The sequence below is a fragment of the Mobula birostris genome, chromosome 8 (genome assembly GCF_030028105.1).
Source record: "Mobula birostris isolate sMobBir1 chromosome 8, sMobBir1.hap1, whole genome shotgun sequence".
Classification (NCBI taxonomy): domain Eukaryota; kingdom Metazoa; phylum Chordata; class Chondrichthyes; order Myliobatiformes; family Myliobatidae; genus Mobula; species Mobula birostris.
In genome coordinates, this window is record NC_092377.1 from 158,689,799 (window position 1) to 158,714,369 (window position 24,571).

Here is a 24,571-nt window from a genome sequence, read left to right on the forward strand (position 1 = left end):
GCATCTACTTCCATCAGCTCCCCACACACACACACTCTCTATATTAAAACAATGCCCAGCATATCTCCTTAAACTTCTCCCCTCTCACCTGAAGTGTATGCCCTCTAGTAGTAATGGCAGTTGTATGCCCTGTCCAACGATGACAGGAGACCTGTGCAGGAGAGTTTTTAAAGTGGAAAAGCCATGGCACTGGGGCAGTTCCACTCTCTCGACCTCAGAAGTCCAAGTCCAGTGGTACAAAGAAGCATCACGAACTGGGGACTTCCTTGGTTGCAGTGGATGACCATGATGTCTTCAGTGCCTTGTCATGCTCTTTACTCTCCACGGAGCGTTGCAGTAGCGCCTTCCTGGCCGTTGGATCTCACCCACCCAGTCCACCGAAGCTGGCTTCGCATGCTGGGACAGACATGTCCCTAAGTTACCAGGGTATGAGGCAGCCAGCTACCCTCACCTGGTTTATCCCACCTGTCAAGACAGTGTACCGGGGTGTGGCCACTGTCAAATGCAAACAGCCACTTGGAGCCATAGGTGAGAGCTACGTGACCGTGGAGACCAAATGTGAGTGAGCTGCCCCAGAATGGACACAACAAGCCTCTTCAGAGCTGCTACCCCTCCCTGGCCCTCCAGTATTTGAACCTTAAATGCACGTCCACTGGTATTTGATCGTCAGTGTACACCAAAAGAAGCTACAACTTCTGGTTGTATGGAAAGAATTAATCACAAAGCAACAACAGTTCGTACTCAAAATACAAAATTGAACAAGACTGAAAACTTAAATACATCAGGATAGAATCTTATGTCAGTCACCATTGTGGAACCAAATGCAGGGTCTATATCCAACTACAGCCTTCCTCCCTCCTCCTCCTGCTGCCCACTCAGGCAAACCCCGTTCAATTGCGTTTTGCCCCCTTACTCAAGTTTTTGCTATAGATACTGGACAGCCAAGACCACAGTACTGATCCACCACTCCAAACCCAAGCTCACTTACACTCACTGGCCACTTTGTTAGATACAGGAGTGGGACCCAATGTAGTCTTCTGTGGCTACAGCCTGTCCACTTCAAGGTTTGATGTGCTGTTCATTCGGAGATGCCCTTCTGCACACCACTGTTATAGCGAGTGATTATTTGAGTTACTGTCGCCTTCCTGTCAGCTTGAACCAGTCTGGCCATTCTCCTCTGACCTCTCTCATTAACCAAGCATTTTCACCAAAAGAACTGCCACTCACTGGATGTCTATTTCTGTCTCTGTAATCTCTAGAGCAGGGTTTCCCAACCATTAACCAAAAGGTCCGTGCACCCCAGGTTGAGAACTCCTGCTTTAGAGAATGTTGTGCATGAAAATCCCAGCAGATCAGCAGTTTCTGAGATTCTCAAACCACCCCATCTGGCACCAACAATCACTCCACAGTCAAAGTCACTTTCCCATTCTGATGTTCATTCCGAACAACAGCTGAACCTCTTGACCACGTCTGCATGCTTTTATTCATTGAGTTGCTGCCACATGATTGGCTGATGAGATATTTGAATGAATGAGCAAGTGTACAGGTGTACCTAATAAAGTGGCCACCGAGTGTATTTCAATATTTTCAGTCCAGTAAGCAGTTCACATACCATTCTATACATTATCTCCAGTCTCACGTGCTCTAAATTTGTTTAATAAACCACAACACCCACAAATTGTACTGAGAAGTCCAAGTGTACCAATTTACAGTGTCAGCAATCAGTGATTGGGATTCAATTCCACCGCTGTCTATAAGGAATTTGTGCATTCTCCCTGTGACTGTGTGTGTTTCCTCTGGGTGCTCCAGTTTCCACCCAAATTCCGAAGACGGGTGGGTATGGGTTAATAAGTTGTGGGTACGCTATGTTGATGCCAGAATTGTGGTAACACTTGCAGGCTGAACCAGCACATATTTAGACTGGGTTGGCCATTGATACAAATAACGTATTTCACTGTAATTTCAATGTTTCAATGAGCCTGTGATAAATAAAAGCTGGTCATTGTCTCTTTAAGGATGATCCACAGAACAAGACCAATATTTGACAGTGCCTTTACAAGACGGGTGACCCCAGCCATTATCAATGCTCTTCAGAGATTGTCTGCCTGGTGTCAGTGGTCACATAACCAGAACTTGTAATATGTACCAACTGCTGGTACGACCATGCTCCCATGGCTTCACATGTCCCTGATCAGGGGACTAAGCAGGTGCTACACCTTGCCCAAGGGTGACTTGCAGGCTAGTGGAGGGAAGGAGCACCTTACACCTCCTTTGGTAGAAACGTACATCCACCTCACCACCCACAATGATGGTAAACGCTCTATTAAATAATTCATTATCCAAGAATGCAAAACCATAACAGGTTGGTGTTCACATTCAGTTTCAACACATCCATAATCCCTACTCTCACTCTAATACCTGCAACTTTATTCCACAGATTATCCCCAGTCAGTATTTGTGTGCCCTTGTTCTACCACTTCAGTTCCATTTATTGTGAATTTCTAGTCCAATAATTTCAAGTGTAGCACACCCTATTGGATGAATAGTTTTCTATAATAAGATTATCCCTCGGACAACACTACTCTGGATTCAATAGCTTATACTTATCTGGTGTTTTATCTGCGAGATGGCTTTTTAGAACAGCTTGTTGTTGAGCCCACTAGGAGATCGGCTGTACTGGATTGGGTATTGTGTAATGAACCAGAGGTGATTAGAGAGATTGAGGTGAAGGAACCTTTAGGAGGCAGTGATCATAACATGACTGAGTTCACTGTGAAATTAGAAAAAGAGAAGCCGAAATCTGATGTGTCGGTATTTCAGTGGAGTAAAGGAAATTACAGTGGCATGAGAGGAGAACTGGCCAAAGTTGACTGGAAAGGGACACTCGCAGGAAGGACAGCAGAGCAGCAGTGGCTGGAATTTATGCGAGAAGTGAGGAAGGTGAAAGACAGGTATATTCCTTAAAAGAAGAAATTTTCAAATGGAAAAAGGATGCAACCGTGGCTGACAAGAGAAGTCAAAGCCAAAGTTAAAGCAAAGGAGAGGGCATACAAGGAAGCAAAAATTAGTGGGAAGACAGAGGATTGAGAAGTTTTTAAAAGCTTACAAAAGGAAACTAAGAAGGTCATTAAGAGGGATAAGATTAACTATGAAAGGAAGCTAGCAAATAATATCAAAGAGGATACTAAAAGCTTTTTCAAGTATATAAAGAGTAAAAGACAGGTGAGAGTAGATATAGGACTGATAGAAAATGATGCTGGAGAAATTGTAATGGGAGATAAGGAGATGGTGGAGGAACTGAACGAGTATTTTGCATCAGTCTTCACTGAGGAAGACATCAGCAGTATACCGGACATTCAAGGGTGGCAAGAAGAGAAGTGTGCGCAGTCACAATTACAACAGAGAAAGTACTCAGGAAGCTGAATAGTCTAAAGGTAGATAAATCTCCCGGACCAGATGAAATGCACCCTCGTGTTCTGAAGGAAGTAGCTGTGGAGATTGCGGAGGCATTAGCAATGATCTTTCAAAAGTCGATAGATTCTGGCATGGTTCCAGAGGAATGGAAGATTGTAAATGTCACTCCGCTATTTAAGAAGGGGGCAAGGAAGCAAAAAGGAAATTATAGACCTGTTAGCTTGACATTAGTGGTTAGGAAGTTGTTGGAGTCGATTGTCAAGGATGAGGTTACAGAGTACCTGGAGGCATATGACAAGATAGGCAGAACTCAGCATGGATTCCTTAAAGGAAAATCCTGCCTGACAAACCTATTACAATTTTTTGAGGAAATTACCAGTAGGCTAGACAAGGGAGATGCAGTGGATGTTGTATATTTGGATTTTCAGAAGGCCTTTGACAAGGTGCCACACATGAGGCTACTTAACAAGATAAGAGCCCATGGAATTACAGGAAAGTTACATATGTGGATAGAGCGTTGGTTGATTGGCAGGAAACAGAGAGTGGGAATAAAGGGATCCTATTCTGGTTGGCTGCCGGTTACCAGTGGTGTTCCACAGGGGTCTGTATTGGGGCCACTTCTATTTACGTTGTACATCAATGATTTGGATTATGGAATAGATGGCTTTGTGGCTAAGTTTGCTGATGATACAAAGATAGGTGGAGGGGCCAGTAGTGCTGAGGAAACAGAGAGTCTGAAGAGAGACTTGGATAGATTGGAAGAATGGGCAAAGAAGTGGCAAACGAAATACAATGTTGGAAAGTGTATAAACATTGTACAGAAGAAATAAACGGGCAGACAATTATTTAAATGGGGAGGGAATTCAAAGTTCTGAGATGCAACCGGACTTGGGAGTCCTCGTACAGGATACCCTTAAGGTTAACCTCCAGGTTGAGTTGGTGGTGAAGAAGGCGAATGCAATGTTGGCATTCATTTCTAGAGGAATAGAGTATAGGAGCAGAGATGTGATGTTGAGGCTCTATAAGGCACTGGTAAGACCTCACTTGGAGTACTGTGGGCAGTTTTGGTCTCCTTATTTAAGAAAGGATGTGCTGATGTTGGAGAAGATTCACTAGAATGATTCCGGGAATGAGAGGGTTAACATATGAGGAACATTTGTCCACTCTTGGACTGTATTCCTTGGAGTCTAGAAGAATGAGGGGGGACCTCATAGAAACATTTCGAATGTTGAAAGGCATGGACAGAGTGCTTGTGGCAAAGTTGTTTCCCATAATGGGGGAGTCTAGTACGAGAGGGCATGAATTAAGGATTGAAGGGCGCCCATTCAGAACAGAGATGCGAAGAAATTTTTTTAGTCAGAGGGTGGTGAATCTATGGAATTTGTTCCCACGGGCAGCAGTGGAGGCCAAGTCATTGGGTATATTTAAGGCATAGATTGATAGGTATCTGAGTAGCCAGGGCATCAAAGGTTATGGTGAGAAGGCTGGGGAGTGGGACTAAATGGGAGAATGGATCAGCTCATGATAAAATGGTGGAGCAGACTCGATGGGCCGAATGGCCGGCTTCTGCTCCTTTGTCTTATGTCTTATGGTTTTCTAGACACCAGGAATTATTATTCTGGAATTTCCCTGTGTTGTCTCCAGCAGTTAAATGTCTCTCCCACTTCTTGGCAACAGATCAGGATGCAGCATTGGAGTTGTGATCTGACTAGACCATTGAAATCTGTTTCTTATCTCCTCTAATTTTTATTTTATGCAAATCAACATGCTATTGGTTCGGTAGCTTGCTGCTTTGCAGAGGACAGGCTGGTTTAGCAAGGTCCACCGAGTTTCCCCAGTCTCTCTGAGTTTTACCTCTGGCATTTTAATAACCATTCACGGTGTTGGGATTGGAAGTGAGGGTCGGGCTGATTCCGCTCGTTCTTCAGCGATGTTCGCTCCTCTCTCCACGGCGCTGAGGCCGTGAGACTGCTCCGGCTGCTAAGCACTTCATGACTACGAGCTTCACGCCGATTCGCCCCACTGTGTGATGAACTGAGACCGAGGCTATGGGCCTGCTCTGGCTGCTCCAGGATTTGGGCCTATGGACTCAATTTAATTCTGCATGCTGTCACTTGCTTTTATTGTTCGCATGATTTGTGCTTTTTTCCTCTCTCTGCACATTAGGTGTTGGTCTTTTTTTAAAATTAGGGTTCATTTGGGTTTCTTGCTTTGCGGCTGCCTGTAAACAGACAAAATCTCAAGGTTGTATAATTTAATCCTACTTTGATAATACTTTGAATCCTTTGAAGCATACAGTATTCCCTTGCTGACTACATTGCCTTCCATGCCGCCCTATTTAACAGCAAAGATGCAGATGACACATTCTCTCAAAGCCCCGTCACCTATACAATCAGATTAATCTTGTACTTCATTCCTAATTTTGTGCTCCCAATCCCTATATCCCATGATTCATTGAACATCCAAAAATCTCAGCCTTGAATGAGAGAAACTACTGAAGAAGTTTCTGTTCACCTCATCTGACGATGTTCTCCTAGATTTTGTTCTCTGTTTGAGGTATCCCCTCTCATTTCACCAATCCTCCAAGGTTAATTTCAATCACAAGTTTAACTTTGCAACCAGGAACTGCCTTAGAAGTATGACAGAATCCTACTTCAGAAATGGAATACTGTCTCTTGCACCACCATGAATCTGCATGACAGTTTCTTAGCATGATGGTTTTAAGAAAATTATTGGTGGGAGAAATGCATACCTGTGCCTCTAGCAAGTGGAATCTTAGGTCCTGGGTTTCACTGAGTGTTGAGATGGCCAGGTCCAGGATGTCATATGAATTTACACTCAGTAGCCACTTTATTAGGTGCACCTGCCCATTAGTGCTGGTACCTAATCAACCAACCATGTGGCAATATCTCAATGCATAAAAGCATGCAGACATGGTCAAGAGGTTCAGTTGTTGTTCAGACCAAACATCAGAATGGGGAAGAAATGTGATCTAAGGGACTTTGACCATGGAATGATTGTTGGTGCCAGACGGGGTGGTTTGAGTTTCACAGAATCTGCTGATCTCGTGAGTGACAGCTCTGTGGGTGAAAACACCTTGTTAATGAGGGAGGTCAGAGGAGAACGGCCAGACTGGTTCAAGCTGACAGGAAGGCAACAGTAACTCAAATAATCACACATTACAACGGTGGCATGCAGAAGAGCATCTCTGAATGCACAACACATCAAATCTTGAAGAGGATGGGCTACAGCAGCAGAAGACCACAAGGTACCTAAAGTAGCCACCAAATATAGTTCTATCTCAAGAAGTATATTTTAGTGCACTAGTCAATTGTGTGGTTACATTTCCATGCAACCTAGAGTTTGTTCATTTATGTCCATGAAACCCCATGTTAGTCTCCGTGTCTGACGCTCAGAATTGCACAGTGTGTAGACAAACAAGTGTGAGCATTGTTGTGGTAGCAATTCAGCTTCTGGTCAAGCCCCTGTCTGCTCGTACCCTGTGAGAGCTCTGCACACAGACAGAAATTCTTCATGTGTCACAGTTAACTTGTCAGCACCGTTTCACGCTCTGTGTTCAACTGGGTCACGCCTGAGTGTTCCCTACATATTCAGGAATGAATGCACTGCAATCGGTTTTCTTCCCAGGCCCAAAACAAAATAAAGTGCTATTGTTTTGCGAATTTGACTGGGCGCTAGCTGTTAACTGAGATTCAACAAAAGCAAACAGCTTCTCTCTGAGGGGATTAGTGCTGTGCTATGGCTTCCCCAGTGGTCAGTCTGTTGGCTTCAGGCTAACGTTTAAATTGAGTTAATCACGGACTTGAGGTTAGAACAACATCTCCTGTCTTTCTCCGTGGTTTGGTCAGTGAGGACCGCTCAGTCTGGTGGCTCTTGCATCTCCATCGCAACCGCAACCTTTCCCACCATCGCGGATATCTTCACAGGGTGATGCCTCAGGAAGATGCCGCCATCTCACCATCTGCGATATGCCCTCTTCTCATTGCTACCATCAGGGGAGCACGCACAGGAGCCTGGGGACCCACACTCAGCATTTCGGATCCGCTTCTTCCCTTCTGCCATCAGATTGATGATCAGTCCACGAACCCATGAGCACTACCTCACCATTCCTCTTTTGCACTCGGTATTTATATAATTTTACTGTCATTTTTAGGTCTTGCACTGCACAGTTGCCACAAAACAACAAACTTCACAACATAAGTCCGTGATAATAAACCTGCTTCTGATTCTATTTTCTCAACACAGGCAGCTCTCAGGTTTCCAATCAAAAGTTCAAAGTTCAAAGTAATTATCAAAGTACATACATGTCACCATATAAAACCCTGAGATTCATTTTCTTGTGGGCATACTCAATAAACTAATAGAATAATAACCATGAGAGAATCAATGAAAGACCTACAAAGTTTAAGTCACACAAGGCCTCAGTAAACTCAGTAAGCCAAGTCTCCAGACTCAGGCATCTCCATCTTAGTGCCACCAACAGTACCTCATCTGTCACAGTCAAATTCCAGGCACTTCCATAGCTTCTAAATTTATTGTGAGAAGCGACGACCTAAAATGAGCTGCGTGTTTGTACAACCTGTCACTCCACGTGTAGGAGAACCCGTGGTGGAGGAAGCACAAGACAGGTGAAAGAGGACTGTAGCGGTGCACAGACCTCGGAGTTTCATGTCTACGTCAAAACCAGCTTTTTATTAGATCATTACGAATTTTCACACAGTCTGCTTGAAGACAAGAAAATGGGGCATTTGGGTTTTGAAGTCACTTCATTTCTAAAGCGTCCTATTCCCACCATCATCGTTAAATCAACTAACACTCATCAACTAACAGAGGCAGTGATCCAACCATCACCCTGCCAAGGTGTTCCTTGTGCAGTTTTCACAATTCATAATGCCCTACATCTCTAATATATTCCTCTTCTTGAAGAAAGGAGAACTTAGACCATGACAGCAGGGTTGATGCCTTCCAGCTCATGATGTTGTGCTTACCTTTTAACCTACTCTTAAGATCAATCTAACCCTTCCCTCTGAAATAGCCCAAACAACAGGAATTCTGCAGATGCTGGAAATTCAAGCAACACACATCAAAGTTGCTGGTGAACACAGCAGGCCAGGCAGCATCTCTAGGAAGAGGTACAGTCGACGTTTCAGGCCCAGACCCTTTGTCAGGACTAACGAAGTCCTATAACAGTGTTTCCTATAGTGGGGTAGTCTAGACCCAGAGGGCACAGCCTCAGATCCCTTTAGAACAGAGATGAGGAGGAATTTCTTTAGCCAGAGAGTGGTGAATCTGTGGAATTCATTCACACAGGCAGCTTTAAGAGGCCAGGTCAGTGGGTATATTTAAAGCAGAGGCTGAGAAGTTCTTGATCAGAAGGGCATGGAAGGTTACAGAGAAAAGGCAGGAGAATGGGGTTAAAGGGGAAGATAAATCAGCTACGATGGAATGGTGGAGCAGACTCGATGGGTCAAGTGACCTAAATCTGCTCCCTTGTCTTATGGTTTAATTCTTACCTGAATATCTCAAGGTGACATGAGGAGAATGGAAAGTGCTAAGGTTTGGCTTGGACAGCTCTGTTGTGGAAGATCAGATTCTAGTTCCCTGTGACAGGAGATTACGAGCATCAGTGGTAAAGGGACAGCCTGGTTTAGTGAAAGCACTCTCAGATCTGAGTCAGATAACAGAGAAAAAATCAAGACTGACTCTACATCTCCGTCGTGTCATCCTTTCTGATAAGATTCTGAGCATTCCACAGCAACCAACCTACAATTTTCAAATATTAATCCACTTCACTGCTTAAAGGCATCGTGCATTTTATTTTCACTCCTGCTTTTGATTAGGTACCTTCTACTACCATTACATCTCAAATAATAATGAGGCAGCCTACAGAGAAGAAGCCATCACTCTAACACAGCGGTGTCAAGAAAACAACCTCTCCCTCAACTTTGTAAAAACAAAGGAGCTGGTTGTGGACTACAGGAGGAATGGAGGCAGGTTCACCCTTATGGACATCGATGGACACCAATAGCTTCAAGCTCCTTGGTATACACATCACCAAGGATCTCACGTGGTCTGTACATAACGGTTGTGTGGTGAAAAAAGCACAATAGCACCTCTTCCACCTCAGACAGTTGAAGAAGTCCCCAAATCCTAAGGACTTCCCTACAGGGGCACAAATGAGAGCATCCCAACTGGCTGTATCTCTGCCTGGTATGGGAACTGTACTTCCCTCAATTGCAGGACTCTGCACAGAGTGGTGCAGACAGCCCAACACATCTGTGGATATGCACTTCCTACTGCTCAGGACATTTACCGTAACGGGTGTGTAAAAAGGGCCCGAAGGATCATCTGGGACTCGAGTCACCCCAACCACAAACTGTTCCAGCTGCTACCATCCGGGAGATGGTACCGCAGCACTAAAGCCACGACCAACAGGCTCCGGGACAGCTTCTTCCACCAGGCCATCAGACTGATTAATTCACGTTGACACAATTGTATTTCTAAGCTATATTGACCATTCTGTTATATATCTTACTGTACATGCTATTTATTACAAATTACTAAAGTCTGCACGTTGCACGTTCAGATGGTGACGTAACATAAATATTTTTACTCCTCATGTATGTGAAGGATGTAAGAAATAAAGCCAATTCAATTCAATCTACATTAGCCACTCTCTCCACAACCCCTCAGAATTCTCCACCTTCCCCTAATGTACTTACACTCCACATCTTACACCTACGCCGACAGCCACTGACCTATTGTGTTTTCATGTGCCCAGCTGCTACCGAGAGGAGTTCTTCTTGCCAAGAGTCACTTTGTCACTTTGTCATTTTCTATCAGAGTCACCTTACACTTTATCAGGACTGGAATGGAAGAGGTTCCTTTCCAATCCTAATGAAGGGTCTCAGCCCAAAATGTCAACTGTTTATTCCTCTCCATAGATGCTTCCTGAGCTGCTGAGTTGCTCCAGCGCTTTGTGTGTGTTGCTATGTGTACGCTAATCTTATGTATATATGGCCACACTCAGCAGTTGTTTGTACATTGTGTTTTATAAGATTGCTTTTATATTTATATTTGTTATGTTTTTATGCTTATTGTGTTTATTTTATGCTGCATCGGATCTGGAATAACAATTATTTTATTCTCCTTAATTCGTGTATTGAAGAATGACAATAAACAATCTTGAACCTTGAATTTTGCCTAACAATCAAATAAGTCCTCTGCTTTTGTTCTACTGGTTATGATATGAAACGTGAACCCTCTGCTAGTATCAGGTAGATAACCAATGGTAACTAGTGGAAGCGCAAGAGCAAATAAACAGTTGACTCAGCAGGTCAGACAGCATCTGTGGGAGGAAAGAAATGATTACCATTTCAGGTCAAAATCCTGCATCAGCACCTTATAAACCAGGGGTTCCCAACCTATTTAATCCCATGAACCAATGCCATTAAGCAAGAGATCCATGGACTTCAGGTTGGGAACCCCTGCTCCAACTTTAACTGGTGGATCTGGATTTTGAAGGGCATGGATCTGGGTGCCAGCAGTTATTTTCTCTGGAGAGCATCATTGGGAAAGATGACAGTGGCAGTGACCCTTATGTCTGGTGTAACTGGGCATCTGTTCGGTGAACACTTATGTTTTGACTGTGCTGTTGGCTGTCTTATCTTGAAGGCAGCTTCAGCAGATTAAAATTCTGTGCAAACGGTCAAGAGTTTCCCCAGGGCTTCATTAACATAACAGCATCACCAGAAATGTAATCTTGACGATAGGTCTATGTGCACAAACAGAACATTTCTGCATCGTCGCGGGTGTTTAGCTGATTGTTAATTAATTGCTCGTGTAAACTCCCGCATTTCATAGCAGCGTGTAAAGGTGCCACCTCTCTGGGATGGGAGGTGCTCTAGGGACGACAGCGTTGCCTGTTACACACACTGTACCGAAGGACGAATAGAAATTGCATCACCCGAGCCAGCATTATCAAGATATTTTGATGGATTTTTATTTAATTCATTTCCTGAATGAGGCTGTTGAAAGCAAGGCCTGTATTTACTGCTACGTATCTCACTGCCCTCGAGAAGGTGATGGTAGGTCATCTTCTTGAATCACCACAGTCCTTGTGGTGAAGGAGCTCCACTGAGGATGGATTTCCAAGACTTAGACCCAACAAAGAAGGAAGTGAGAAGAGAACTAGGGGTCTTAGGTTAAGGGTGAAAGGTGAAATCTTCAAGGGGAACCTGAGGGGAACCTCTTCACTCAGAGGGTGGTGAGAGTGTGGAACGAGCTGCCAGTGGAAATGGTAGATGTGGGTTTGATTGCAACATTTCGGAGAAGTATGGATAGGAAGGTGTGGAGAGTTATGGTCCAAGTGTAGGTCGGTGAGGGGATTTCTCAGTGAGAACTGTCTTCAGATACGAAACTGACTGTTAAACACTGTGTCTATCTCCAGGTAGAATGTGAAGGATTGCCGTGTCTTTTCCTGGAAGATCTCAGTGGATTTTGTGAAAATGTATAACTATTTTCTAAAGATATAGCCATGAACTTTGGACTAGTTAAGTGCAGAACATTAACCATAAAGAAAGGTGCAATAGAGCTAGTAGAATATAAAGCAGAGCATCAGGATACGAAACACGTAAGTATCTGGGATATCACCAAGCAAAGCAAATAGATGATAGCGCGATAAAGTGCCAATAGCTCTCCCATCCCTCACGCCTGCACCACTTTCACTTATTGTCCTTCTTGTCACCCATCAGAAGGCTACATAATCCAAGTAATCACTAATCCAGAGATGAGAAGCAAGTAGCCTTTGCTCAGGATTGTCCTGAATTTGCATCTCGCGAGATCTGAAAAAGTGAGAACACGAAGCCTAACAGCCTTTACACTGTAATGTATATTGAATCAGGATTCATTTTATTATTGCTGAATATAGGTTTATTATTGCATGGGTGGCGGTATGTCTCCACCAAAGGAGGTGTAAGGCGCTCCTTCCCTCCTCTAGCCTGCAGGTCACCTTTGGGCAAGTTGTAGCATCTGCTTAGCCCCCTCGATCAGGGTCACGTGAAGCCATGGGAGCAGGTGGTGGATGGTCACATGAGCAGCTGGTGCATATCACAAGTCCTGGTTATGCGACCACTGACGCCAGGTAGACAATCTCTGAAGAGTATTGATAATGGCTGCGGTCACCCGTCTTGTAAAGACACTGCCCAGAAGAAGGCGACGGCAAACCACTTCTATAGAAAAATTTGCCAAGGACAATCATGGTCATGGAAAGACCACGATCACCCACATCATATGACACGGCACATAACGAACGAATGATATGTCATCAAAATTGCAGCTTTGCAGAGCAGTACAGTGCAATATATAAAATACTAAAACGATCTTCATTGTTAATGAACTGTACAAACTCGCACGTCTCTACAGATGTGCCATGGAGAACATTCTAACTGGCTGCATCACCGTCAGGAATGGGGGTGCAGGGGCTCTGCGACTGCACATGATCAAAGTCAGCTGCAGAGAGTTGTAAATTTAGTCAACTCCATCACGGGTACTTGCGTCCGTAATATCTAAGACATCATCAAGGAGCAGTGCCTCATTAAGGTCCCCCAACACCCAGGACAGGCCCTCGTCTCATTGCTACCATCAGGAAGGAGGTACAGAAGCCTGAAGGCTCACTCTCGGCGATTCAGGAACAGCTTCTTCCCCCTGCTATACGATTTCTGAATGGACAATGAACCCATGAATATTCATTTATTTGCTTATTATTTAATCTTTATTTATATAATTCTCTCTCTATTTATTTAAGTATTTCTTATTTACCTCAGTACTTTTTTATTTCTGTTTTTGCACTACTTATTTAATTTAACTGTTATATACACACACACACACACACACACATATATATATATATTTACTGTAAATCACAGCTGTTTTCTATATTATGTTTGGCATTACATGATAATTTGTCGCAAATTTAACAAATTTCATGTTATTCATATTAAACCTGATTCTGATTCAAAGTGTGACTGTTGTCTCCAAACCATTCCTGCAACTGCTCTAGTACACAGCAAGATCCCAGAACCATCAGGACTTTTGGTGGTGCTATAATTGTGGGCCAAAACACCAGCGGGACTCAGCTGGCAAACAGTACTCTGGCACCTTCGACATGTCACAGACTGGTTAAAGAGTACAGCACAGAAGGCCATTCAGCCTCACAAGCTTCATCTGAGGGCCTTTCTATTCATCCCTACTCCTCAGCTCTTTCCTAATATCCCTGCAATGGTTTCTCCTTTAACTCTACATCCAAGTACCATTTGGAAGCTGCAAACAGCTGGGACCTTGATTTAATATCCTAGAAACTGGAGCAAGGTGAAGCCATTCGGACTTTTAATTTGGTATCTCTCAGACTGTGCAGCTCTTTCAGTGTTGCCATAATTTGTGGGCAATGTAACAAGCCAGCCAGGCTCATTGGAAAACAAGATTTGTCTTCCTCTTCCCTGTCTTTGGGATGAATTGTGAGGTTCCAGCAACACTGTCTTGTCTTTACAGTGCTTGTTCCTCATTGCTCTCTCTCCTTGCCCTTCCACACAGTTGACCTGTGGCAATTCCTCGTCCCTTACCACTGGCTGGAATGCTGTTCCTCCAATGTGATGTGAACTTGTTAGAAACTGTTTCTGATGGTCAGCTGAAATTGCTCCATGAAGTAAACAGATTAGTTCCTTGCTTATCTCAATGTTGCCGATGGGAGTGGTCAGGGTGTTGGACTATGTAACAACGCTGATTAACTTCAGTTTACTTATAACAGGGCAGAAGGTTATTCATAAACAAGAGAAAGTCTGCAGATGCTGGAAATCCAAAGCAACACACACAAAATGCTGGAAGAACTCAGCAGGTCAGGCAGCATCTATGGAATTGAATAAACAGTTGACATTTCAGGCCAAGACCCTTCTTCGGGACTGAGAAGGATTGTGGAAGTTGCCAGAATTAAAAAAAAAGTTGGGGGGAGAGAGGAAGGATGCTAGCTGAAAGGTGATAGATGAAGCCCGGTGGGAGGGAAAGGTCAAGGGCTAGAGAAGGAAGATTCTGATAGGAGAGGAGAGAAAAAGAAGAAGGAGGGGAGCCAGGGAGAACTAACAGGCAGCTGAGAAGAGGCAAAAGGTTAGAGTGGGTAATAGAGGAGGAGGAAGAAGGTTATTCAGCCTGTAAGGTCCATGCTAGTTCCCAGAGGTTTATTCGAATCAGTCCCATCCTGCCTCCTCATGTTTCCCTAGAACAGATTCACCTTCATATCTGCCCATCAACTCCCCTGTAATTATTCTGCTATTTTATCCCCACGTGGGATAGTTTACGGAAACCATTTAGCCTGCACATCTTTGGGACACGGGAAGAAAAGGAGCACCTGGAGGAAGCCCACTTGGTCATAGGGAGACCGTGCAAACTCCACACAGAAGGCACCGGAGGTCAGGATGAAACCTGGGCCTCAGGGGCAGTGTGGTGGTGGCAGGGCCATGCCGCCCAATACTCTCTGCACGGCACGCTCTGAGACATTCTAAAGTTATAAGGAAATGTTGCACTTCTGTATGCCAGACATAACCCCAGTTCCTCCTGAACCCTGAGTCAGTAAGCATAGTCATTGTGGTGATGTCAGAAACACTTGGGCCAATTTGTCTACAGTGACACCAATAATAATAACCAGCCCATTCTGCTTAGCAGTGTGACTCATGCATTACTCATTTACTTCAAAGCTGCACATTCCAAGAGCTCCCTGGGTGAATTTTTTACCACTTATCATCCCATCCAGACAACTATTTTTCCACTGATATATCAATTGACCTCCATGCATCACTGTGGTAGATTCTATCAGTTGACAAGGCTCCTTGACAGAGTACCAGGAGTGGGGCTGAGCCACCATTTGAATTTTAACTCATGATTACTTGAAGTAAATGAGATATCAGTGGTCTAGCTAAAGCACCAAATGCAGGGTTTGGAGCTAGCCAGTTTGCGAGTACTTAGAATATAGGACATTACAGTGTGCCTCAGGCCCTTCAGCCTACGATGTTGTGCCGAACTTTTAACCCACTGTAAGATCAATCTAACCCATCCATCCTACATAAGCCTCAAATTCTCTTTCATCCATGTGTCTGTCTAAAACTTTCTTAAGTGACTCTAATGTATCTGTCTCTACCACCACCCCAAGCATGGCTTTCTATGCACCCACCTATAGACATCCATTAGTCTCATGAGACCATGGATTTGCACCTTGGAAGGTTTCCAGGGCGCAGGCCTGGGTAAGGTTGTATGGAAGACCGGCAGTTGCCCATGCTGCAAGTTGCCCAGTCTCCCCTCTCTACGCCACCGATGTTGTCCAAGGGAAGGGCATTAGGACCCATACAGCTTTGCACCGGTGTCGTTGCGGAGAAATGTGTGGTTAAGTGCCTTGCTCAAGGACACAACACACTGCCTTAGCCAAGGTTCGAACTAGTGACCTTCAGATCACTAGACGAACACCTTAACCACTTGGCCATGCGCCAACACAACATCGCATGATGAAATGTAAGGTTCCCACCACTCTCTGTGAAAAGAACCTACCTCTCATATCTCCCCTACACTTCATTCCAAAATTATGTCATCTCACCTTAGCTGTTTCTGCCCTGGGAAAAAGTCTCTGGATATCCACTTTATATATGCCTCTTCTTATCTTCTACGTCGCTAATCCTCCTTCACTCCAAAGAGAAAAGCCATAGCTCGCTCAACCTATCTTCACAAGGCATCATCCTGGCAAATCTCTTCTGCACCCTCTCTAAAGCTTTCACACCCTTCCTATAATGAGGTGGTCAGAACTGAACACAGTATTCCAAGCACAGTCTAACCAGGGCTTTATACACTCAGTGGCCACTTTATTAGGTACACCTGCTTGTTAATTCAAATATCTAATCAGCCAATCATGTGCAGCACCTCAATGCATAAAAGCATGTAGGCATGGTCAAGAGGTTCAGATCAAACATCAGAATGGGGAAGAAATGTGATCTTAGTGACTTTGACCATGTAATGATTCTTGGATCCAGAAGGGGTGGTTTAGGTATCTCAAAAACTGATGATCTCCTAAGATTTTCACACCCAACAGTCTCCATAGCAGGGGCTCCCAAGTTTTTTTAGTTATGCCATGGAGCCTTCCCATTAATCGAGAGGTCCTTGGACCTCAGTGGGAACCCCTGCTCTACAATTTACAAAGAATGGTGTGAAAAACAAACAAAAAAGTCCAGTGAGTGGCAGGCAGTTCTGCAGGCAAAAATGCTTCGTTAATGAGAGAAGTCTGAGAACAATGGCCACATCAAAGTTGCTGGTGAACGCAGCAGGCCTGGCAGCATCGCTAGGAAGAGGTACAGTCGACGCTTCGGGCCGAGACCCTTCGTCAGGACTAACTGAAGGAAGAGCTAGTAGCCCAGAAGCCCAGAGCTAGTCAATTTGAACAATGGCCAGACAGGTTTAAGCTGACAGGAAGGCGACGACAACTCAAATAACCCTGCATTACAACGGTGGTGTGCAGGAGAGCATCTCTAACCACAAAGCACGTTGAAACGTTGAAGCGAATGGGCTACGGTGGCAGAAGACCACACACATACTCACAGTGGCCACTTTATTAGGTACAGGAGGTGGCCACCGAGTGTAAATAACTACAGAATGACATGGGATTAGTTTCATTTGGCACCATGGTTGGCAGCAACACTGTGGACCAAAGAGGATGTTCCTGTGCTGTACTGTAATATATCTGCTGTAAAATGGACATTCCTGAATTACAGAGAAATCTGCATACAGTTCAGTTCTCCAGAACGGGGGCTTTGCGACTACCTGTATAGAAGTAGTGTGATCACCTGGCCACTCAGCACAGAGCTGCAGCATTACCTCGCAGTTACCTGCTTGCTGAACTACCCATGTTTTTGCTTCAGGCTTACAATTCCCAGGAGCTCCATCCACGTTGAGGGATAACAAAGAAACTGGGTATAAAAGTGCAGTTCACGATAAACAATTCTCTCTGTAAACACCACGCTCTTCTAACTCAGTTACAGTCCCTCTGACAGCAGATGGCTGATGACCAATGCCACTTTTGAGGGAATACCCCAACCACTGACTCTAAATTTACACTATTTTCTGATTTATTCCAAAAAAAAACTGGTTTGGGTTTTGGAACCCACTTACACCAGAATCTTCGTTCCTCTTTTGTTCAGAACCTGGCTTCGCCTACTTTCAACAGAAGAAAAGCTCGTACTCACTTTCTTGAAGCATGTGAGAGACATTCCAGCCAGCTGTGGATTATTCCAGCGTTAGGTTTGCGGTGGACAGCGGCATGATGGAACAGGCGCAGTCACTGGGATTTCAGCACACTTCTCGTCTTATCTTATGGACTCAGCCCAGGAGCACTCAACTTTATCAAGCCAAAGAAGTTGAAGCCCTATCGCTGTGACGTACATCAGGGAGTGTGCTCATTATCTGGCCCCTCCCCTGCAAAGAAGCTGGCACAAGAAACTTCTGTAATCTGGTTCAAGCCTCTTCTAGCTGAAGCCCACAGCAACTTGCTCCTTCCATGCCTCTCACCCCAATGACCAGTATTAGAACTGGTGTCCAGCTACTGTCACATAAGTTCTTTCAGAGAAAGACAAGCAAGAAAGTTTACATGGATATTGTCGGGGACTTGAGGACCTGAGGTAAAGGGAAAGGTTGAATAATTTAGGATTTTATTCCCTGGACTGTTGCAGAATGAGGAGGCATTAGATAGAGATGTCAGGGTGGAGATACATCTCTACCAAAGGAGGTGTAAAGCATTCCTTCCCTCTGCTAACCTGCAGGTCATCCTTGGACAAGGTGTAGCACCTGCTTAGCACCCCCCCCCACCCAATCAGGGTGACATCAAGCCATGGGACCAGGTGGTGGATGGTCGTATGGGCAGCTGGTGTGTATCAGAAGTCCTGGTTCTGCGACTGACGCCAGGCAGACAATTTCAAAAGAGTATTAATAATAAGTGGGGTCACCCGACTTAGAATAACACTGCCCAGAAGAAGGTAAAGGAAAACCACTTCTGTAGAAGAAATTTGCCAAGAGCAATCATGGCCGATAGACCATAATCGCTTGCATCATATGACAGGGCACATAATGATGATGATGAAGGGTAATAGTTGGCACCTGTATCACAAGGAACACGGAACCCTAAGTGAACGTGCCTCATGAATGAATATTTGAAGAAAGCTGGTGAGGAACTTGGAAAGGGAAGGTGTAAATCTTGTTGTCGCCCATGTCAGAACAACCAACATTGATAGAGATAGGGAGGAAGTGTTTCAGGAGTTTGACTCTGAATTAAAACAGGAGCTCAAAGGTAATCATCTTTGGGTCGCTAACTAAGCCATTTGCAAACTGACACAGAAACGGGCAGAATTAACAAATGGTGGCAGGGCTGGTGGGGTAAGCAGAGGTTCTTGTTCATGGAACTCTGAGACAGAAAGGACCCGTGCTCCAGGACTCGGCTCTGCCTGGCCCAGGATGAGACCCATGTCCCTTCAGAAGGGAGAAATGGAGAGGTGGGGAAGGTTTTAACTTATAATAAGTTGACAGAAATCTATACAGAGTAGTAGAGACTACAGCAGAGAAACAAGCTCTTCAGCCTGGTTTTCCACTTGATCCCATCTACCTTCACCTCGACTATGGACTTCCATACCTCTCTCATCCATGTACCTACCCAAACTTCTCTTAAATGTTATAATTGAACCCACATCTATCACTTCTGCTAGTAGCTCATTCCAAATTCACATCACCTTCTGACTGACGAAGATCGCCCTTTGATCCCCCTTAAATATTCACCTTTCCACCCTAAACCTATCATGTCCAGTTCTTGTCTCACCCAACCTGAGTTTAAAAAATGCCAGCATGCATTCACCCTATCTATATTCCTCATGATTTTATATCACCATCGTCTTCATTCTGTACCATGTCCTATGACGTGGCAATCATGGTCTCTTGGCCATGCTTGTTCTTGGCAAATTCTTCTACAGAAGTGTTTTGCCATTGCCTTCTTCTGGGCAGTGTCTTTACAAGATGGGTGACCCCAGCCATTATCAATACTCTTCAGAGATTTTCTGTCTGGTGTCAGTGGTCACATAACCAGGGCTTGTGCTATGCACTGGCTGCTCATAGACCATCCACCACCTGCTCCCATGGCTTCACGTGACCCTGGTCGGGGGAAGAGGGGTTAAGCAGGTGCCACATCTTGGCCAAGGGGTGACCTACAAGCTAGCAGAAAGAAACGCCTTACACCTCCTTTAGTAGAGACATATCTCCACCTCACCAGCCTATATTCAATACCTCTATTCCCCTCATTTTCCTATGTTCCAGGGAAATGTCCTAACTTATTCAACCAATCCCTGTAACTAAGGTTCTCAGGTATGAGCAACATCCTTGTAAGCTTCTTCTGGACTCTTTAAATCTTATTTCTACCTTTCCTGTAAATAGGTGACCAGAACTGCATACAATACTCCAAATCTAGCCTCAGCAAAGTCTCATGCTACTTCAACATAATATCCTAATTCCTGTACTCAAATCTTTGATTTATGAAGGCCAATATGCCAAAAGCTCTCTTTATCTACATGTGAAGCCACTTCCAAAGAATTATGGATCTATATTCCCAGGTCCATTTGCTCTACCACACTCCTCCGTGCTCTACCATTCACTGTGTATGCTCTACCCTGGTTTGTCCTCCCATGAAATGTAAGCAACCTAAGTAAGCCTCCGTGTCCAACATATAATTCTCCGTAACTTCCGCCACCTCCAACGGGATCCCTCCACCACGCACATCTTTCCCTCCCCCCAACTTTCTGCTTTCTGCAGGGATCACTCCCTACGCGACTCTCTTGTCCATTCGTCCCCCCCATCCATTCCCACCGATCTCCCTCCTGGCACTTATCCTAAGCAGAACAAGTGCTACACCTGCCCTTATACTTCCTCCCTCACCACCATTCAGGGCCCCAGACAGTCCTTCCAGGTAAGGCGACACTTCACCTGTGAGTCTGTTGGGGTGATATACTGTGTCCGGTGCTCCCGGTGTGGCCTTCTATATATTGGTGAGACCTGACACAGATTGGGAGATCGTTTCGCTGTCACCTATGCTCTGTCCGCCAGAGGAAGCGGGATCTCCCAGTGGCCACATATTTTAATTCCAAGTCCCATTCCCATTCCGATATGTCAATCCACGGTCTCCTCCACTGTTGAGGTGAAGCCACACTCAGGTTGGAGGAACAACACCTTATATTCTGTCTGGGTAGCCTCCAACCTGATGGCATGAACAATGATTTCTCTAACTTCTGTTAATGCCCCTCCTCCCCTTCTTACCCCATCCCTAATTTTTATTTTATTTTATTTATTTTCTTCTCTTTCCCTCTCAGAACAACTCCTTGCCTGTTCTCCATCTTCCTCTGGTTCTCCCCTCCCCCTTTCTTTCTCCCCAGGCCTTCCGTCCTATGATCTTCTCCCTCCTCCAGCCTTGTATCCCTTTTACCAATCAACTTCCCAGCTCTTGGCTCCATCCCTCCCCCTCCTGTCTTCTCCTATCCTTTCAGGTCTCCCCCTCCCCCTCCCACTTTCAAATCTCGTACTATGACTTTTTTCCGTTAGTCCTGATGAAGGGTCTCGCCCCGAAACATCGACTGTACTTCTTCCTATAGATGCTGCCTGGCCTGCTGCGTTCCACCAGCATTTTGTGTGCGTTGCTTGAATTTCCAGCATCTGCAGATTTTCTCGTGTTTGCAACCTAAATATATTTAAAATTGGAAAATAAAGCATTGGGCATAAATCTAGGAAGTACACTGATGCCAAGAGATTAAATAGAAATTGAGAGCAGGAATCTGAAAATAATGTTCAACCATGAAGTGAAGGAAATCCTATTAAAAATAAGTACAGCTCTGTATGACAATGAAAATATGGGCTGTAATAAAAAGGAGAATTGGGAAGAAACAAACACAGCTGGGAATACCAAGATATTGCCATGGATAAGAAATGATGAGGAATTAAGAGTGCAGTCGATACACTAATGTCTGCAACTATGAAGGAGGGTGGTGGGGTGGAGATACATCTCTACCAAAGGAGGTGTAAGACGCTCCTTCCCTCTGCTCGTCTGCAGGTCACTATTGTGCAAGGTGTAGCTCCTGCTTAGCCTCCCGATTAGGGTCACGTAAAGCCAGTGAGCAGGTGGTGGATGGTTGTATGAGGAGCTGGTGCATATCACAAGTCCTGGTTATGTGACCAGTGATGCCAGGCAGACAATCTCTGAAGAGTACTGATTGGCTGGGGCCACTTGTCTTGAAAAGACGCTGTCCAGAAGACAATGGCAAACCAGTTCTGTAGAAAAATTTACCAAGAACAAACATGGTCATGGAAAGACCATGATCGTCTACGTCATATGACACGGTACATAACAAACATATGAACAATGAAGGGGAAAGGGGCTCTTAAATAATTGTACTTACACTCAGTGGCCACTTTATTAGGTACACCTAATAAAGTGGCCACTGAGTGGAACCTGGTCTGGTCTTCTGCTGCTGTAGCCCATCCACTTCAAGCATTGAGGCTCTTCTGCACACTACTGTTGTGGTTATTTGAGTTACTGTTGCCTTCCTGTGAGCTTGAACTAGTCTGGCCATTCTCCTCTGATTTCTCTCATTAAACAAGGCATTTTCACCCACAGAACTGGCACTCACTGGATGATTCTTTTTTTTTGTATTTTGCACCATTCTCAGTGAACTCTTGTGTGTGAAAATCCCAGCAGATCAGCAGTTTCTGAGATACTCAAACCACCCCATCTGGCACCAACAAACATTCCACAGTCAAAGTCACAAAAATCACATTTCTTCCCCAATCTGATGTTCAGCCTGAACGACAACTGAACATCTTGACCATGTCTGCATGCTTCTATGCTTTGAGTTGCCACCACATGATTGGCTGATTAGATATTTGCATTAACAGTCAGGTGTAGCTAATACAGTGGCCATGAAGTGTATTAGGGATAACGTAATGGCAGTAGGAAAAAAGAAAGAGCTTTAAGGAAGACAAAGATAGAAGGCAAGAATGCAAGATAATTAGGGATAGATCACATTAATTAGCAGAGTCTTTAGATGAGTGGGAGAGAGGTAGAGAAAGAAAAATGCAGGCAAAGTAGGGAAGTGAGTAAAAAAAAGAGAATAATAGTCATTGGGGATTTTGACTACCACCAATTAAGTGAAGCAGAGAGGGAGGTAAACAAGATAAGCGAGTGGATTTCCTGCAATGTATGCATCTAAAACAGGTGGGATTCTCTTTTAGATTTGGTGACATGAGAAATGAACCGGAGCAATGACAGCAAAGGCAGAGAAAAAGAACGGAATACGAGAGTCGTGAAACTGACCCTCTCTTCTGAGATCCATCATGAGTAAAGCAAAACATTTGAGAGACTGCTCAAAATCTCCCTAAAGAAGCTAGCGTTTCACTGGCTCCTGCGAATTGCTGATCCATGACCTCTCCAAGAATTGAGGACATTGATGCCTCGTGTTATTTGCAGAAGTCTCCTCACAAGCTTCTCATCGGCCACCAGCTGCCCTGACTGTGAACAGGTCTGTACTTCCTGTCACTGGCCTTCTCATCCATCTCTGAGCTCACAATATCAGAGTGGAGGAAAAGTACCCTCAGTCCTGATGAACTGCTGAAGAAGGAGGAAGATGATGGATTTCTAGCTGGCTTCAATGTGGAGTGCAGTAAATGGGAGTAAAGTGTGCAGATTATTCTTAGTTTATTGTCATGTACACCAAGGTGCAATGAAATTCCTTGCTTGCATGAAGCTAACCCACCACCTAGGACATGCTCCCTTATCGCTGCTGCCATCAGGAAGGTGATACAGGAGCCTCAGGACTCACACCACCAGGTTCAGGAACAGTTATTACCCCTCAACCATCAGGCTCTTGAACCAAAGGGGGTGTTCACTGAACTTCACTGAAATGTTCCCACAACCAATGGACTCAATTTCAAAGACTCTTCACCTCATGTTCTCGATATTTATTGCTTATTTACTTATCTTATTGTTTCTTTTTTGTGCATTTCCACAGTTTGCTGTCCTTTGCACTCTGGTTGAACTCCCTCATTGGTTGATTCTGTTATAGTTATTATTTTATAGATTTATTGAAAATGCCCACAAGAAAATGACCCTCAGGATTGTATATGGTGACATGTATGTACTTTGATCATAAAATGTTACTTCAAACTTTGAACTTTGAAGCTTACAGTGTAAACAGTGTACACAGCAATAATATGAGGGAAATACAATAGAGGCTTTTAGAAGGCTCTTAGCTGGGCATGAGAATGGAGGGATGTATAGGCAGAAGGGATTAGTTTAATTTGGTACAGGTCGACCTTCACTAATCCGACTACCTGTAATCCAGTTCCTTCTATAATCTGGCACTGATTATGCTTAATGTGATCCTTTTGTAGTTCGGCATTTTCACTAATCCGGCACTCCTCACGTCCCAATGGTGCTGGATTAGTGAAGGTCGACCTGCATTTCATTACTAGTTTAATTAGTTCAGCACAGCATTATGGGGTTAAGGGCCTACTCCTGTGCAGTACTGTCCTCGGTCAAACTAATACAGTGAAAATGCAAGACACTGGTCTGGTCAAGATGGTGCCAGTGAACAACGGTACCTCGGGTGACAACTTCCGGATTGTCCACAGAACCGTGGTTGTCTGGGGAAGATGAATCTCAGAGTTGTATACGGCATACATATCTTAATAATAAATGTACTTTGAACATTGAAATTTTGAACAACAGAACGATGCAAAAATTGTAATGCTAAAAGAAATGCTGAATTGACAATAATTATTGTCACACCTACTGAATATGGTGAAAGACTTTGTTTTGCCTGCCACCCAACACAGATTACTTCACAACATCAGTACATTGAGGTAATACGAGGAAATTAATAATGGAGGTAGAGTTAGCAATTGACAGCAGTAGAGGGTGGGTGGTGTTGTTCTATAAGTATTCAGCGCCAGTATTACTGCTGCTCAGAACTGACAATGAGCGTTGCATTCAAGAAAGAAACTTCTAAATCTGAGGATGATGCCTTGAAGG

The 24,571-nt window shown here is 44.4% G+C and overlaps 1 protein-coding gene across 8 annotated transcripts in view; it reads right to left on the bottom strand.

Moving 5' to 3' along the window:
* Positions 1 to 17,845, bottom strand: part of LOC140201862 (ankyrin-1-like) — a 302,101-nt gene extending 284,256 nt beyond the window's left edge. For 7 of the 8 annotated variants that reach the window (XM_072266606.1, XM_072266608.1, XM_072266605.1 and 4 more), the window contains exon 1: positions 17,706 to 17,845. In XM_072266606.1, the coding sequence (XP_072122707.1) occupies positions 17,706 to 17,729 (24 nt within the window). In that variant the 5' untranslated portion in view covers positions 17,730 to 17,845. The remainder of the gene's footprint in view (positions 1 to 17,705) is intronic. The other variant, XM_072266604.1, reaches the window with a different exon arrangement.
* Positions 17,846 to 24,571: the final 6,726 nt, after the last annotated feature.